General features: G+C 44.2%; 1 protein-coding gene across 1 annotated transcript in view; it reads right to left on the reverse strand.

The window, feature by feature from the left end:
• The window catches only part of RASGEF1A (RasGEF domain family member 1A), a 47,921-nt gene that overhangs the window by 17,145 nt on the left and 11,677 nt on the right, over nucleotides 1-19,099 (reverse strand). Inside the window, exons 3-5 of the mRNA XM_084845258.1 lie at nucleotides 10,579-10,707; nucleotides 5,567-5,704; nucleotides 1,608-1,829 (exon numbers count right to left, since the gene is read on the reverse strand). Coding sequence (XP_084701384.1) covers nucleotides 1,608-1,829; nucleotides 5,567-5,704; nucleotides 10,579-10,707 — 489 coding nt within the window. The remainder of the gene's footprint in view (nucleotides 1-1,607; nucleotides 1,830-5,566; nucleotides 5,705-10,578; nucleotides 10,708-19,099) is intronic.

Below are 19,099 nucleotides of genomic sequence, written 5' to 3' on the forward strand. Positions count from 1 at the left end.
TTCGGCCCTAGAAAAGATATACCTTATAAACCTTCAATCAGTCTCTGTCACTTGTGCATGTGGACCCCTCCACCACCACCACCACCACCACCATACACGAGAGGGCTCACGCCCCTCTCTCCTGTTACGTCTCTTTTTCTTTAGCTTCTATACTGCCTAGTCAGATTCTTGTGGCTGCCTCAATGATGCTTGTGGAAAGGGTGGGAATAAGCCAGATTGGATCAGCATGGATTGCTAATGGCTAAGCGGAAGTCTCCTTAAAAACTGGAGGGCACAGACAGAGTATGCCGCGGTGGTTCCGCCCACCCTGTTGCTCCATTGGTCTCTTGCCCACCCGTCTTTCTTCCTCTGCTGTAGCAAGCAGACTCTAGCTGCACAGCAGAGAGGAGAGATAGATGAGCAAAAGAAACATTGATGCAGAGTGGCCTTGCCCAGCCTGGTGCCCTCCAGCTGCTTTGGACTTCAGCTCCCATCAGCCTCAGCCAGAATGGCCAATGGTCAGGAATTCTGGGAGTTTTCATCCAAATCATCTGAAGGGTGCCAGGTTGGGAAAGGCTGATGTAAACTAAGGGGTGATGCCACTGCTGTATATTCATTTCCAGAATCTCCAGATTAATATCCATAGCCCCAGTACAGGGGAAAGGGGCAGGTAACAAAAGTTCATGGCTGGGCTTTTAGGAGATACAGGCCCTGGGAAGAATTTCTGCTTTCACTAGGTTTTCCTAGAATCCATTATTGCTCTGAGATAAGGATATAGCATAATGACCATTATAGGAAATACAAATAGTATGTTTGGTTTATTTATTTCATTTCTGCATTTATAGGCTGCCTTTCAGAGTTACCCCTCTCAAGGTGGATCAAAGCATGTTAAAACAATCTATGAGAAAATATTGCAAATTATAACATTGTAAGCTAAGATAGGAAAGAGTCTCATGGCACCATAAACCTAACAAATGTATTATGGCATAAGCTTTTGCGGACCACAGTCCGCTTCATCAGATGCACGAAACCTTATGTCACAATCAGTGTGTTAGTCTTTAAAGTGCCACGTTTGTTGTTTTTACAGCAACAAACTAACACAGCTGCCCCTCTGAAAATCATAAGCTAAAACAGACAAACATATTTAAAAATATTATAGCAGCAGCAGAGAAAAATAGCAGAGGAAAACATATATAGAAACTAGCAGCAAAAATAGTAAGTTGTTTCAAAATTCGCATCAGCACTATGGCTGGATTGAATGGCTGAAGTTCCTATTAGCAGGATTTCAAAGAGAGTGAGTTTTTGGTGTTGTCCTTGACTTCCCCACCCCACAAGAAATTCTGAGGGGGAACAAGAGTCTGAGATGTAACAATCCTCTAGCAGAGGCTGAGGGAGCAAGAAGTTGACCAGTTGCATGTGGTCTTAGTCCCTCCAGCTTTAGTGGGTTCATAATCTCTGTAATGACCATGTTGCCTTCCTCTTTCACCCTCTTACTGATGTCTTGGAGTCACTTTTTCCAAGCGTTTAGCTGTAACTTTGACAGCCTGTCTGGTGCCCTGTTTTCTTGGGGCTGCCAAATCTTCAAGAAGATAGAAAATAAAGGAGTGGACAAATAATGGCTCACTCACCAGTTCAATATGTGTTAGCTGCTGTGCAAGGACCAATGGATCACAGCAAACACTCAGTATATCCTTCTGTGATGACTGAGGCTTAGTTTTAAGGATTGTCCCTTTGTCGGTCACAGGTTGGCGGAATTTTTCTCGGATCTCCTGGTACTGATTGCGTGCGGCAAGGGTCATCAGCAAATTCTGTGTCATCTGGCTGATGATCTTCTTGACAGTTCCATTTTCCTAATCCATAAAGCAGGATAGTTTTTGTTGAAAATTCAGTTAATTAGAAGTATGCTTGATGAATTTGCGGCTGGGATACTACAATTCAACATCAAAGAAGTTCACTAATTGATTGAGCCCTCATGTGTTTGCCCTGAACACTGGAGAGCCTTTTGTAGATGAATTATTTTATCACTGCATTGAAATCTGCTTAGAATTACCAAATGTGTTAAGACCCCAGCCCAAAGTACTCTCACTGGTCTACTGACTTCCATGGTTGAGATGTGTCCCAGACTCATTGTCAGACCTGACTGACATCAAGAACTGCTAACATTGCTTGCGACTTATATTCTTAATGGGTCAGCTATTAGTGTACCATTACATGACTAGGTGAAGTCCCTAGTTTCAGATCAAATACAAGACAGCACACACACCCAGCAGCACCACCATTCTCACTTTGCACAGAGCATCCAAAAAGCTCTCAGGATTGCCTGCCTCACCTCTGCCAGGTTAAAGGAGTCTACTGAGAGTGCCTTTCTTGACCCCCCACCCCAAAAAACCCTGGTGCTGGCGCTGCCAGCAGCTCTCCTTAAGGCAGGAAAGGGGAAGAGAGAGCCCCATCTGAGCTACGGATGAAAGGGGACCCACAGTCTGAGCTTGTTCATCTGTTGCTCTCTCATGTGGCTAATCTTTGGTAATGTTGGGAGGGGCAATGAGCTTCATGAGAGAGATCAAGAAAATGGCCAGCCCAGTGACTCCTACCCCAAACAGGATTGCAGTGGGACTTTTTCACCCAGGAATGCAGGGAAAGACGAGGGGCAAGTGAGTGCATCAAGGCTCTCCCGCTTTCCTTGTTGGAGGGAGTCTTGAGGAGGCTGAACAGGAAAAATTGGGGCTGCTTTCCATGGTATCAGTGCAATATGTAGCCTGGCTAAAGTCCTGCTGTAGAGGGACAGTTTTCTCGCCACTTTGGAAACAAGCTCAGGTTTCATGGTCGGGCATAAGCAGGCAGGCCATTGCCACAACTGGATGAGCAGGCATAAATCCTCCTTACTGATGTATATGTTAATTCAGTTTGCTTCTCAATTATGACCTCAAACACATGGTTGCAACCCTTGGTAAAACTAGTCACCCTGCTTGCACAGGCATGTATGTTCCTTAATCTTACTTTGGTATTTCTGTACTGAGATATAAAAGAACTGCCTATGCAGTACACCTGGGCCCTCCCTACACCTGGTTCATGAGATCTCTCCTATGCCTGGTGTCTTAGCTTATTCAGGCAATAACAAAAACTTCTATTTTTACATTCTCCTAGAGTCTTCCAGGCCAAACAACGCAGCTAATGTCAGCATGTTTCTTTGACTTAACTTTCTTGAATGCTACCGTTTTTTAAAAAAAAATCAAGAAAAGATTGGAAAAGTAGAAAATCTCCTACGCCATTGCTTGGTATTTTATAAGGGCACATACAGGTAAGCACAAAAGAGTGACAAATGGAACCATTTGTTTAAAGTTTTGGCCCTTCCTTATCTTAGAGACATCTCATGCTCATCAGCCCTGGTTAGTACTTGGATGGGAGACCGCCTGGGAATCAGGCTTCCTGCACTGAGCAGGGGGTTGGACTCAGTGGTCTTATAGGCTCCTTCCAACTCTATGAATCTAGGATCTACAACTTTGGCTGAGAAGGTTATCTTGACTAGACTAATGTGCTGCTGGATCTAAACATGCAGCAGAGGTAGATATGGATTGTACCACTTCAGACTGCAGGCAAGGAATTTTTAATGCTTCTCCATGTATAAAAACACATCTCCCTGCAAGTAGAAAACTAGGACATAAAAGAGGAAGGTTCTAGGCCAACTCTCTGTTGTTCTAGTTTGTCACTTGCAGGGTTTTTCACATAGGGGAGTAATCAAAAACAGTGCTCCCCTCCCGTGATCCCCCAGATGCGATAATTTCCATCCTGTCACCTCTGCTGTGTCACCTCTGCTGCATGTGCGAATCCAAACTTTGTGGCCAACTCCATACAACAAGGACTTATTTCACTATTACTTCCACAGATGCTTTGGACTACCCACTACCACCACCAAAAGTGACCCTGCATGTTTGAGACATATATCCACAACAGCATATAAGCAGTTTTTACAAAGGTAGGATTTTCCAAATGGCTATTTGGTATGAGTTTGGATTCTTGATTGTTCCTATTTAAAGGAACTAGGATCTGGCTTAATACATGACTTCTAAATGAAAAACTCAGAGATACGGCATAATTATACATAGTTTCCACTTTGGAAGTAAGCAGATTGCCTTATATTATTTTGTTCTTCGTTTTCTGCATAGTTACATATAGATATCTCCCCTTCCTCCATTACATATTTTTATTGGTCCCCATGCTAGAGTTGATCTTGCCAACCATTTATCGGCCCATTCTACAGTCTAAGAAGCATAGCCCATACCAAGATGATTTTATTATTTTCATAATATTTTTTTTCTTTAATCAGATAGGACCTCATCAATTAATGTGGGGCGAGGAAAAGATGGCGCTTCCTCCAGTTTGGGAAATCATCATCCAGATAATTAAAACTGAACATAAAAGGACATCAAATTGTTTTTTTTTAGTGTAGGATTTGTGAGAGCATGCACGCACACACGCTTCTTAAAACCAACAGTATTACCTTAATCATAGCCTCTCGCCCTCAGGCTGTGACATCTTAATGACATGCGGGTAAACAACATTGCTAACATACTACAACTTGTCAGGCTACTCTTGACAACACCTTTAACATCTAAGAATCACCTCATTATCCTGCAATGCTGTTGAAGTTGTTGCTCTCCAGTCTTTAGCCATTGTGTTTTTTAACAAGCACATATCCAATCACTCTTAAAGCTCTGTGACCAATCTCAAAATATATTCAGAAGAGTTCTTTTTGAAAGACAAGGTCCTTCAACTTCTTTCCCTTTATAGTGCTTAGGCTCTGCGCTTCACCATACTTAGAGTGCTACCAGATGGAATGCTGCTTCAAATGGTCCCTTGGGGAGGGAGACTGGGGGGGGGGGGCTGCTGCTAAAAGGGCAAACTGAATATTTTCCATGCACTCCTGGTATACCACTTAGGGCCCTTTGGATCCTGCCCTTTGTTTCCTTCATAGTTTGGTAAACAACATGGCCACCCAGCGCTATGGATAGGATGAGACTGGTTGCATATAGGCATGGGAAGCAAGAGTGGTTAGGGAGCAGTCAGAACTCCTTTTCCTAGAATTACAGCTCAAGTCAGTATCTTAAATCTGAGGGCAGTATCCTATGCTGCCCACAAGCGAGTGGGGCCCACCGCCTTACGCAAACTCCACCAACCTGCCCCGTTCCAAAAATGAACCTTTCCGCTCATTTTGGTTCTGCCCATTTTGCCCCTGGAAGTGCTCAATCTCTGTTACGCAAGCAGTGGGCACTGCTTGCGCAATGGAATCAGCAGGACTGGCCACCCACGAGTGGCCACTGTTGGATTCTGCCCATGGCAGCTATGGGTTGCCAAAGGCAGCAGGCCTTGCAAGTTACTGAGTGGTGGTGGTGAGGACATTTGCTGTACAAGAAACTGAAGAAAAAGTAAGGGAATCCTGAAAGGTTGAGAGGCAAACCCCTTTGCTCCTATCATATCCTTTGGGTCCAGAAGTTTTGGACAGGTGATGGTCAGCAGTTGAGCTTCCTAAATGATAGGTTGGTACCATCGGTTGCTGTTCTTTTATCTGCATGAGTTTTTTCTTCCTTACCTCATCACACTGTGTAATCCTGTGAGCAATTTCCTTTAGCTCTTTCATAGATTTCTCATCCTGGAAGTCATAGGGGAATGTTTCAGTCCATTCCTTCAGGAGCTGAATGATCTTGGCAGCAAAGGACTTGAGCTTTGCCTAGGAGGGAACACAGGGAGGTTAATCAAAATTTCAGACACCTTCCTTGACCAAGACCTTGGGGTAACCAGATGATGCCCCAAGTACCGAATCTTTGAATAATTAACGGGGCCACACAAAAACAAAGGAAATGTTAAGTTGCATTGGGCTACAGCAGTGACCTTCACTATTTTTCAAGCAGGAGAGCTCCAGGCATCACCACTGAGGCCACTTGGGGGCCTTCCCTGGGCTGTGGAGGGCCTCTCCCCCAACCCCTTAAGCAGTGATGCTATGCACTGGACTCGGCTGGAGACCTTCCAGGCCTATTCTCCCCATCCCCCTACATGTCACTGAAGCCAGTCAGTCACCAGGCAGGCAAATTCTGACAAGCTCACTTGGCCCCTGGACTGGGATGGATCTTTTTCTTCTTAGTGAGAAAGTACGCTGCCCTGCTTAGTGCTGCAGACTCTCCCAGCACAGGTCCACGTTGCTTTCTCTCTTGCTCACGTATTCAGTTCCCCCTGCCTACAGAGTCTGATGGAAGGGCAACTAGCCAATCACATGCTGTTCGCCTCCTGGACTCCCCCCCCGCTAGTTGGCAGACTGCTCCTGAGTCCTCCTGCTCCCCACATCCAGCCACCTTACAGCTAATGAGCAGCAGGTCTCCTGATGCTCCACCCCCAAAGCCTCCTATGGTAGCCCAGATCACAGCAGCTAGCCCACCAGTAAAACAAACAAGGCAATGCTAGAGAGCCCCGGGGGCTGAGAGTGAGAGAGAAAGAGACAGAGATGGTGAGGTAATTGGGAGGGACCGGTGGCTCTTGAGCCTTTCAGCGAAGAACACTGGGCTAGAGCCTCAGCTAGCCTTACAAACCAGCTCCCCCCCGCAATTCATTAGAACATTAAACAGAAAGAAGGATCGCAGAGGTGTACAAATGCTTGGCTCAGCACACTCAAGGCTATGTGAATTTGTCTCAGTAAGATGTATGTGGAGGCAGCTTGTCTCAACCATGTCAGGGGAAGGCAACCTCAGGTCCGTGGGCCCAATTCAGCCTGCAGAGGGCTGGGCACCCTCCAGGGGCCTTCCCCAAGCCCCCACCCCCTGGCCTGGGGAGAGGAATCCCCTTGTCATCCCCGATCTGTGGAGACGACAAGGGGATGCCCCCCCTAATTTGGCCAGTGCTTGCAGAGCTCCACGCCTATCTCCGCATGGGGAAAAGGTGGGTGCGAACACCACCAATGACATCAAGGGAGGGGGCAGGGCTTTGGGGAGGGGGCAGGGCTTTGGGGAGGGGGCAGGGCTTTGGGGAGGGGCCCCACCCCCTTGATGTCATCCGACCTGCTGGGCCTGGTCCAGGGGGCAATCTGGCCCCCGGACCAAAAGAAGTCTGTCCCCCCCAACACACACACATGGTCTACATGTCCCCATGACAGCAGTAAAAGAAAAACTTCCAAAAGATTCTACCAGGTCTATTTCTTTGCAAGGAGATTTCCAGAGAAAAGGCCTCACCTCAGAAAAAACCTGAGATCTAGCCTCACTGGCTTTAAAGGTCAAAATGAGCACAATGAATTGGGCTTGGAAACACAATGACAAACTGGTGAAAAGGGAAGGGCTGTAGCTCAGTGGTACAGTACCCGGTTTGTCTATCAAAGCATCTCCACGTTGGGCCGGGAAAGGCTCCTGCCTGAAATTCTGGCAAGTTGCTGCCAGCCAGTGTTGACAGTACTGAGCTAGATGGATCCATGGCCTGACTGAGGAGGAGGCAGATTCTGATGTTCCTGAAACCAGTGCAAATATTTTAAGATAGGTGATATGATTCCCACAGCGGATGTCCATCAACAACCTGGCTCCTGAATTTTGAATCTGTTGCCCTTTCCAGCACTTTTCAAGTGTGTTCCAGACCCTTTCTTATACAAGGAATACACACCACATTTTATGCAGTAATCACATATCAGGTAGCAAGGCAACTGCTCCAGCTTTATTTCATATTGGTTCGACTCCAACTTCAGTGGTTAAAGAAGGAACTACCAGCAAGTTCCAATGGGGCATTATTGGAGAGAGATGGAAATTATGCTTCCTTCATTACTGAGTCATTTGAGCTTCATCTGTGCTTTGGAGGGTGGGGACTTCCCAAATCGTCCTTGGGCACAGGCTATCTAATTCATTACTTCTAATGGCTCTTTTGTTGTTGTTGCTCTACCTTTTCATGCTGCCAGGGTATATTAGCATGGCCAAATGACATTTAATTAAAATCTAGTTCTCAGCGAGAGGAAATGGTTTAATTTTTGCTCTGAGCAGAAACGGAAATATTACTCTCAACAAAACTCTGAGGAGCCCTAATTTCCTTTGTTTGTCATTCTGATCAGGTCAGCTGAAAAAGTTCCTGAAAGTTTTTCCCCACCCACCTCCACCCCGTGCAAGCTGGGGAAGGGTTATTCCTTCTGCTATTTCCACCCTTGCCTGGAATGTACAGAGCCCAAGCAAGCAGGTTCCCCTTTGGGAGAAAGAGGAAGATGCCTTCTGAGAATCTCCTCCACAAGAGGATGTTTTGCACAAGGAAAGTCATCTTTAGATTCCAGCATATCAGGGTCTTTTTAATAACCCAGCTGCTCTTTATTGATTCTTTACAACTCACTACATTGCAGTCTGTAGGAGATGTAGCAATTTGCTTATGATATGAATTTATAATCGAATCACTCGAGATGGAAATTCTAGAAAAGCAGCACACAGGACAGCAAGGCATCACAACATTTGTCACACAAGAAATGCAAAGCTGAAGGAAGGAATAGGCAACAGGCAGTTCCTGGGCCAAGGCCAGCCTCTTTGGCATGACCACCTGTCTCTACTCTTGTCAAGGAAAAGGAGGGAGCTCCTCATGGAGGGAGCAGTGGGTGGGGAGAAGGGGCTTGCCAGCAGTCTTTTGGGGAAGGCAGTGGGGCACTGGCCAATCACTGCTCCTAACATTACAGAAGCCAGGTTTATACATGCATACATATATATCCCTTAATTTTGCTATACTTGATTGCTGTACATTTAATGACTGGCAGCTGAATGTGTAATAGACTCCACAGACCTAACCTAGAAATAGAAAGAGGCTTAGGGAACCAGAGTATGATATACTGGAACAATAAAAGGATTGCCTACAAGTCAAAGCAAATGCTCGCTACCCATATGCAATTATGTAATAATTTTAATGAAGTACACATATTACGGAGAACGCCCAATTGCCCTTATCAGGACACCTGGAGGAACCTTTTGGGGAAGCACAGTTTTTGCCAGAAAGCATCTCCAGCGCTTTGCCTGGGCCTTCTTCTTTTGAAGCAGCCACTGAGGCAGCTAACATACAGGAACGGCCTCTGACTCATTCAGGCAATCAGCCGGCTTACTGAGTTGCTAAAAGTGGCTTTACACATAATTCTATTTACTTTTGATATCTTTGAGACATTCCAAGGGCAAGAAGAACTGAAAAAGCTCAGCTTTGTTTTACCAGTCTGGGGGTGTGCAAGGCAGCTGCCAGTCATGAAGGTTCTAATGTTCTACTGTTTCAGCCATTGTTTTGATTCTAGCTAAATCTTACATTCTGGTCACTGCCCAAGTAGGACAATATTGGGTTCCTTTTTGTCTTCCATTTTATACTCTTGTAACATTAACTCACTTCTTTTTGGCAGGGTTAACAGCCCACTGACATATTTATTAAAACGTTGTATTTTAAAGCTCTGAGAACCTCTCCTTGTCCAATAAACCAGCAAAAGCCTCCCACGTGAATCTGAACAGTGCTAAAGTTTGTTTTTAATCTGCCAGCTAGTGTCTTGGAACATTTTCTGTGAGATTTTGCTAGTAGCTGGTGACGTCACTGAAGCAGGAATGATAAGTATTAGAACACATAACCACAACAACTGGCTTCTTGCCAGCATTTCTGCTCAGATGTTACCCAGCCAGCTTTTGATTTTATAATATGTCTATATAGATACCTTTATCAATGTGCATCAGAGCTCTGTGACTATGTGTCAGCTATTTTGCACTGTAGTAAGTTTTGATCAACAGCACTATGACTTTTCAAAACTTACTATTCCTTAGTAGTTGATTGCAGGATTTAAAATGAGAATTGTTCTTCTTTAAAAAAAGCTCTAAAACCAAAATGCAGGGGAAATGGGAACCTTAAATCTAATTATTAGGTAAGAATAGGTAATGGATAACTGCCCTGGGGTAAGACAGCAAGACATATCAATTAATTGTTTCAAATATTGTCTTGAGAATAAATTTGCCACTGAAATTCAGTGGCAAATCTTTGCATTTTCCCTTTGCCGAGCAAGCTCTAATGATAGTGTGCCAGCATTGGTTCATGCTAGTGCAACGCCGTTGGTGCTAGCACAGTGACAGCGTTGGATACTTGCCCTTTGTCTTGCTAAATTATAAGCTATTCAAGAACGCTATTCTACTGATACAACAGTGGTATTTTCCAGAATGGCTTTTAAGTTCCTGAGTATCCCTTTAACTCATGTCTTAGTAGTTCTTTCAGTACAGACTTTTAGGGTGAAATTCACAGATGCCTGTTTCAAGGAAGATTCACATGCTCTTGTTTATCACAATGTAATGGCATTTGGCATGGAAGGAGGCTTATTTCAGAGTACAAACAAAATGAGGAGCTTCACTTCTCACACCCACAGCCATATCCTTGTGTCATGTTAAATATGTACAACTGGCAGGAAAGTTCAAACCATTAAGTATAAATGTAGCACATTCAAAACCAAACAGTAGAGTTGGAGAGCAAAGAACTGTGTCCACTAAGCTTAAGTCAGGAGGCAGAAGAACCTACTTGGCAATATACAGATTTCAGTGCGGGAAGAAAGAAGACACATTGCTGGTGAAACCAGAGAAAAGCTTTGTCACATACCTTGTCTGCCTCAACTCCAGTCTCTAGTTGCTGCTTCTGTTTAAGGCAGATTTGCCCCACTTTAGCTAGGAGCTCATGGGGGTGAATGAAGACTCGGGAGCTCAGTAGGAAGGTGAAGATATACGTCCTCTGTGTTGAAGGCATGGGGGTGAGGAGAGAGAAACAAAAAGGGCATATGAATAGGGATTTTAATTCAGAAAGATATGCAGCGACAATAGGTTTTTTCTAAGGATTTGATCAATGGTATCATCATTTTGGTAGCTACCAGCCAAAATTGACTAAACTTTTGGATATGAATGCCTGAAAAAGGTTTGTAATTAAGTTTCTGTTGATGGTGTTAGTTCTTTGATGGTTCCACCTTACTTATTGCAGTCATTAGGTGCTGAACGTGTATTTGTGAACCAGGCTCCATTGATAGGTTAACATATCTCCTTATTCCTCATGGAGAAGCAGTATGTACTTCCCTTCTAAGAGGAGTATGGATCTTGGTTCCTGAATTCTTTATGAAAATGTTACGTGACTAAGGTTGAAGTCTTGTGCACACTTACTTGGGAGTAAGCCCTACTGAACTCAGTGGGATTTACTTCCAAGTAGAAATTGTGTTGTGAGACACTGTTACAGTCTTCCCAGGGTACTCAAGGAGAATGACTGCTTCTTTTTTCTAGAAAAGAATTTCCAGTATAGTCAGGAATGGCTTGAAAGTGATTATGGGAAGGTTTAGCTGAGCAGGTTCTGGAGAACTTAATCTGAACTTTCTCATTCTTGAATAACCTCTCCAGAATTGCCTAACCCTGTGTCCCAATGCCATTGCTCAACGAAGCCACAAACTCTCCATTCACCACCCTTCACACACTATGACTTCTCTGACCCCTCAACTCGCAGTGAATGAGGGTTTGTTTTCCTCCCTGTTCATCATCTGGTCCTGTGGTCAAAGCCACAAGACAACCCTCAAGGGATGTTTTATTTTGCCTCCTCCTGTAGCTTGAGGAGAAATGTACAATGGCTGTGATTGGTTTCCCCAAAGTTGCTGTAGTGCCAGAATGCAGCAGAAGAGAACTGAATTCTTGCACACAGACATCACTATAATTACTGTTAGCAGAGAGGGTCCCCCCTCCCCATATTTTCACCTTCGGACTGCAGTGGGAAAATCCTGGCTAACTAGAAAACAAAATGGATAGTTGAAAAACTTAAGGTATATGCCCACCTTGAAGATGGCAAGTGGATCACATTTGGTTGCTCTGTCCCTGGCCCACATCTCTTTTATGCTTCAGACATAACTCTGTCTGCCAGGTGTGCTAACAGAGACCCACAGACATGAGTCTCATAATGCATAAACCTTATCCCTCAAAATCAGTAGCAAAGATTACGCACAGGGTCCGACTATGTACATGCTGTATCCAACACACATAGGTTGAGCAGATGGGTATGCTACTGGTTGGAAGGTAGCAATGAGGATCAGATAACAGTGGTGTTTTCTTCCCTGTGTTCCTCACTTGGACAGCTTGATATTTTGAGGGTGCTTCCCGAAGGAGGGCTCCTCACACTACTAATCAGAAGGCATTGTCCACCAATGCTGTATTTTTCTCCTTAACAGATTTTCTGCAGCAGTAAAAAAGATGGAAGAGGCAGTGGGAAAACATGGGAAGGTTATGTGTGGAAGACAATAATGTCTGGACTACCTGTAAAATTCCATGAATGTGGCAGGGTGATGGCACCATAAAAGTCTTGTCTGGAAGCACCCTTCCCAAGGACAGTTCTGACTGAAGATGACTGGAGGGATGATGATGTAAAACATACATTCCCCAGTCATCAGATGCTACAAATAGGGATGTATGCGAATTTCATTCCTATTTGCAAAACACGTGAACGTGTATTGTTCGCAACCCCGAACATGAACAGCAACACAATTCCTGAGAAATTTTCACAATTTCCCAAATTTGTGTTCATGTTCAAAAGTGCGCACTTGCACAAGTGTACACTTCTGAAAATGCGCACTTGCACAAATCCCCACAATCTGCATTTTCATACTTTAGCCTATTTTTAAAAATGTGCATTTTTCCTGTTTTAAAAAAAGATGCTCATATTCGGGAATCCAAATGGGGTGAAACAAGCTTTGAGGAAGAATTCAGAGAACCTCACCAAACTTGAATATTGCATGTCTGCCCATCCCTAGTTACACATCATCTGAACATTTGGTTCTGGGAGGAAATTCCCTCCAAAAGTTAGGTTTTCTTTCATTAATTGCTTTATCAGTTAATGAATTACATTCATACACTGTCTTCCCACAAAGGAGAAGAGAGTGGCGTACAGTGGGGACTATCCCATTTTATCCTAACAACCACCTACTGAGGTAAATCAGGCTGAAAGAAAGTGACTGACCCAAAGTTACCCGGTGAGCTTTATGACTGATCCAGAACTGGACTCAAAGTCCAACCCTCTAATCCTTTATACTGCCTAGCTTGCTGCTGCTTTTCAGGAAGAAGCAATTTTCCCATTCATTTCCAGTATGTGCAAAAAAGAAGAAAAGGGAAAATGTGTTATATTTCAGAGGCTGTTAATGGTTCCCTTATTTCTACATTCACAAAGTATTTGTTGTCAAAATGCCACACAGAATCTATACAAGGAGCTATAATCAATTGAAAAGTAAAATGGGGTGACGGGGACACTGAGTCTGTTTCAGCTCCATTACTTTTACTGCCTTGCTTCTTTGAAGTTTCCTGTTTATATTTTTACTCACAAAAAGCTTCTGTGCATCTCTTCCTTTTTTTACTCACAAAAAGCTTCTGTGCAACTCTTCCATGCCATACCCACATTTGCCTTTTATATGCTTTTCTGTCTTTCTTTCAGTGCCATTTCCCCACAATCAATATTGCAACAAGCCTTGACTCAGTCTGCCTTCATGAGCCAGCGATTCGCTCCGGGAGTCAGTAGGGCCATTTACTCAAGACCTGGGTTTGGTCCCCAGGAAGAAGATGCAGACTGTATAAATTAGAGTTGAATGGTACTGGCCTGTTGACACAACCATGAATTAATGCTTTCACATTCTTCAGTCCCCAAATTTTAATTTGGGCCTCTTGCAAAGAATTTCACACATATGGTTAATGAATGTCTGCATAACCTCCAAACTTCAGAATAAAAGCTGTAGGCCACAACCCAGTAGGAAGTTCTCCTGCATGAGCCCCACTGGAGGGAATGAGACTTTGCAAGAGGGTTATACTGCTGAAGTAGAAACAGTACCTATTTTCTCATTACATGAGGAGGTTGCTGGTGTGGTTTGAACTGGCACCCAAGGGACCTGGACTTTTCTTCTCACTGGATCTGTTTTGCCCATGTTGAGAACTGGACCTCACAATCTTAACAGAGTATATTGACTCTTTAAATATTTTGGGAGGCCAAAATATATACATATATCATTTAGAATTCAGTTCTTAAATTAGCATTGTAATTTGCAGTTCAATCCTATGCATGCCTATTCAAAAGTCCCATTGAGTTCAAAGGATCTTACTCCCAGGTAAGTGTGTACAGGATTAAAGCTTTAGATAACTGAACATCTGAGACAACAAACTTCAAATATTTTATCCAGGACTCGTTTAGAATCTCAAAAGCTGAGTTGGGAGGAAATGAGCATTTAAAGTAGGGTTATTATATTAATTTTGGTGCTTATAAACAGTATTGGTTTCTTTTCCGTTGGGATAATGCTGTTATTTAAACAACATATTCTGTGCTGAACCGAACCTAGATATTGCTACCAATTCAGCAAATTTGCCCAGTTGTACAACATGACTCTATCACCCTTCCCCAACCTCAGGATGTTGGGGGAAGGCTGCAGATGTTTTGGATTTCAACTCCCATTGGCCCCAGCCAGCATGGCCAATGGTCAGGAATCCTGGAAGTTTAGTCCTATCTGGAGGACACCAGGTTGGGGAAGACTGGAATATATTATTTTGGACTCACACCTTATTTTTTACTGGTGTCATAAATACTTTTGATTTAGCTTGGTGAAATCTTACATAATTATTTGTTTTCTGCTGGGCCCTCAGCATGTACTCTTGTTATGCCAATTTTGTGCCACCAGCTGGTAAACAGCAACTCGCTTGGTCACTTTTGGTGAGTAAGAAGAATTGCCCCCAGGTCACCAGACCAGGGAGTTTTTGTAAGGGAATTGTTTTTCTTTTCTTTTCAGGGTGCCAGCGCCACAAATGACTAGCATAGGTAGGAGTGGGCGGGCAGGTAGGCAGGCATGTTTCTGCGAGTGAATGACATTTGTAGATTTAGTTACCAGGCTACTGTACAAGGAGCAGAGCTGCTGCGTTTCAGGCCAAACCTTTGGACGGTGGCTACAGGATCCATGCCCACCAGTGTGTTTCTGTGATCAGGCTACAACCCTTGAAGATACTGCCAAGTAATGTAGAAATGTTCCTTTGGAATACCTTACATGCTATAGACTTAATTGTCCACTGAATATATCAGTCATATGTTGGCTGTTTTGTTTTTTGTTTTAACAGCAATTATTATCAAAACCAAATGAACTGCCAACATGTTAAGCTGACTTGAGAAGGGAGGAATTATCAATAGCTGGAGCAACATATACTGGGAGCTGGAACTCATCACAGGAGAAGGGAGTGGGCACAAAGGCTGTATTACTGACAGAACATTAAGATGAGCTTGGAGAAACACAAGTCTCTGTAACTTATGGCCAAACTGGGCATACACAGGAATAGGATGAATGGTCAGCTGACCTTCTGAAAAAAATGGGCGCAGCTGCCAGTTTAAGCAGAGGACTGCCCAGCACAGGGGCTGCTGGACCCTTTCTCCTCCTGATATTTGCCTGCCCAAAATCACCCTGCCCAAGCTGTTTTGTTTTCCTACAGAGGAAAATGAGATAGGGAACCCATCTATTTTCTCCTGGGAGCAAAACAGCAATGTGGAGGGGGAGAAAGGGAAAAGGTTAAGTACCCCTCCCCCAACCGCAATCTTCCACTCAAAATCACAGCTCCCAAATATGCTTTCCAGTAAGCAACAACAACAAATCATCAGGAGATGGTTTATCTCCCATGGAATATATAGTTTGGCCCTTTAATCTCTGAGGTGTGGAGGGGTGAGGAGAACTAGATGTACTTCTAGTGCACATGCTTGCCAATGCACATATATAGCCTGCTTCCATTCCACATCCGTCTCCAGATCACTATTGCTACTCTACAAAGAATACAACCAGATTCACTATGAGAGTTTTTTTTTAAAAAAAACATTATTTAAAAAAGAGAAAACTATCACGGTCTGTTTATTGGACCTGCTTCAGAAGCCAGTAGAAGACAGGCTGTTATAGCATAAACAAATGCAAGACAGTAGTGAGAAACCTTCAGTAATATACAAGTGGGAACAAGGAACCTTAGGCAGTGATCCTTTCCTACATGAGGCTGTTAATCGCTATATGTACTTTCAGTTTCGTTGAAGAACTGAGATCTGAACTCTCCACAAAGAGCTTTTCCTTTAATGCTTTTCTGCTACATAACCTCTAGGTGGTGCTGTGCTAAAGCAGAATAGCACAAACACACAAGTAGTTCTTTCCACTTTCAGAATACCCAATTTTCCCCACTCTAAAAAACCTAGGAAAGTGCTCTTAAAAAACAGAAGTGAAACTGGAGGATCATGACATTATCTAAAGAACCTGTAAGCAACCATGAGTAAGGAATCACAAGCGCACAATAAGTGCCTTGTATAGAAGAGCTCTGAGAAAGGGGTGTTATAAGAGGGTCCCTATTTTTCATTTGTGAAATGCTGGAGGGCACAGGAGGACACTGTCTACTGTATTGGGAAACTAATAATGTATGAATGCTTCTGCCCCAGGCATTGTGACAAGTGCCTGCTGCTTTGTGCCATCTCACATCCCACTCCTGGAATTAGGAGGAACTAAAGAGGCTTCTCCTAAGAAAACTGGATTTCCCCCTCACTCCACTAGAGAAAACAGGAACAGTAGTGTTGCCATACGTTGTGCAAGAGTGAGCTGCCTTTGCTGCATGTAAGCAGAATAAAAGCTGGCATGTAAGCAGCTCTGTCCTGTCAATGACCCTTATTCCAACAGGCCAGGCCACATTCTTTTGAGGGCAGCAAGTTATAATTCTGTCCTCCACACTAATTCTAGTTTAGGTCTGAACTGTCTGTGTAAAGCAGGAAATTGTGAACTAAAGCAGGTCCAAGATAACTCAAGTCAGAATCCTGGCTCTTCGAAGGCTGTGGGATGAGAGCAACAGATAACCAAGGTTGTTAATACAGAGAAGGTCACCAATTTCCACATTTATCACCATCAGGGAGGTTTCCTAAGATGACGGACGGACTACTCTGCTTAATGAGGAAATCATGAAAATCTGTTCTTTAAGTGCCTTTACTTAGCCCCCCCCCCCCAAAAAAAAGTGGAGTGGTATATTATTATTATTGCGCAGAAAGCATGGAAAGTGTTCTACAGTACACATTCAGGAGACATAAATTTGCCCAAACACAACTTCATTGGATTGGTTTGAAAGACAAGCTGGTGTCCTGTTCTGAGGCTTCTGATCTACAAAAAGTGGTGTCTTGGAGAACGGTTCTTGCCCAACCTTCACCTTGACATGTTAGTTTCAATGCACAGTGCTTTGTGTGTGGGTGTTTTGTGGGAGAGTGTTCAAGCATGTGTTCCACCGACCCATTACCATCAGAAGTCTGAAAGAGTATAATCCACTGTAGTAACAATTTTGCCACCGCAACTAATGTTTGTGCAGGTCAGATGTTACTGTCTCCTCGAGGGCTTCTACACTGAGAGCAATACGTTTCCCTCCCTCACAAATTAATGGCTAGTGTCACGTTCCCATCTTCTTATGGTCAGAGTGTTTGCAAGCCACAGAGGCATGTGTGGCAGGTCCTAGGCACTCAGAGCAAAGGGGGAATACCTGGGAAAACCCAGGACTAAAACTGAAAACAAAAAACCCTCCATGCAAATATCACAAAAGTTTAATGGGTAAGAGAGGAAGCAGGCAGTGCTAGTTAGGGCTCTGTAAACCAGCGTGGGATACTTTTTAGAGTGTTGTTGGGTGTGAATGTGGGAAATCCAGGTTTAAATTTCCATTCAGCTAGGAAGCTCATGGGGTAGCCTTGAGCAAGTCACTATCTCTTAGCCAAACCTTCCTATCAGTGTTGTTGTGAGGGTAAAACCTTGCTGTGCGCTCCCTGAAGGAAAGGCAGTAGCAGCAAATAAATAGAGAACTAGTACAGTCTGCTCCTGGGACTGTGACAATTCAGAATGCATGTTAGGGAGCGATGGCTGGAAGTGTCCCTGTATCAAAAACCACTGATACACCTTCCTTAAGGTATCAGCTTTCCATGCGCATGGAGGCTTTTATGCGGGAACACGTTTATATGAGTCCTCCTCCATGCACTGTGAGGTGATGCACTCCTTTGAGAAGGTTGGAACACCTGCCCTCCACAATATCTGAACTGGCTCCCCTATGATAAAAGGGACACGGGAGAGTGAATTAAAACACTGAGGAGGGCATGTGGCCTTCTTAAAGAGTTGCCGCGAATCACCTCCAATTGCATGGGGAGAGAGTTCAAACATGTACCCAAACACTTTTGCCTGCAGCATAAAGTGGTAGAGGCAGCACTATCTAGACAGGGAATTTGAGAAGCTTTGCACCACAGCCCTACAAAAGAAGGAAACCAGCCCACTCCTACCAATGCTATGCCAGCTTATAAATGCTTACAAGGAGGTCCAAAAGCTATACCCACCCACACATTGTTACAAAATATGCCACTCTGTCTAAGTTACATGTGGATCTGTTGATGCTGTCCATAGTTAGGATGTGGGTGTTAGTCACTTTATTTTTTAACCCCTAGAGAATCCAGCATTTCTCTAGACAGGCAGTTGGGGGCCCAATCCAGCACCAGAATCTTCTTGTCTGCTTCCAGTGTAGCCCTGATTCCAAAGACCTCTCCCCAGCACATTTGCAGGGGCGGCTGGTGCCTTCAAAAAATTAGGATGCTACCTCTCCCCTCCAGCTAGACCACTCACCCCACCCCACAGTTCCACTCACCAAAAGCTCCTCCTACCAGCTCCACCCCAGCTTTGCCTATGAAAGCACCTGCTATTAGCCACCATAGCTAAATGGAACCTCCATGTTCAGAGGTAGTACATCTCTGAATGCCAGTTGCTAGGGACAAACAACAGGGGAGGGCTGTGCCCTCTGTTCCCGCTTGTAACCTTACCAGAGGCATTTGGCTCTGGTAAGGTTACAAGCTACTCTGGAAACCAAGTGCTGGATTCTACGTAGACAGGTGGAGAGATTTGCCCAACGTCACAAATTAAGTATAAATCGGAGGTGGGGTCTGAGCTCCAAACCCCAAAGCACTCCTTTGCCCCCACGTCTGCTCTTGCAAGAGAATAGCCATCTCACAGAAGGCAAAGTAGTGAGGCTGAGAGACAAGGGGCTTGGCCAAGAGACTAGAAGAAGAATACAAGGCAGCGGTAAGATCTTCATCCCAAACACCAACC

The sequence above is a fragment of the Heloderma suspectum genome, chromosome 3 (genome assembly GCF_057233095.1).
Source record: "Heloderma suspectum isolate Gila_16-S chromosome 3, 16-S_ref, whole genome shotgun sequence".
Classification (NCBI taxonomy): domain Eukaryota; kingdom Metazoa; phylum Chordata; class Lepidosauria; order Squamata; family Helodermatidae; genus Heloderma; species Heloderma suspectum.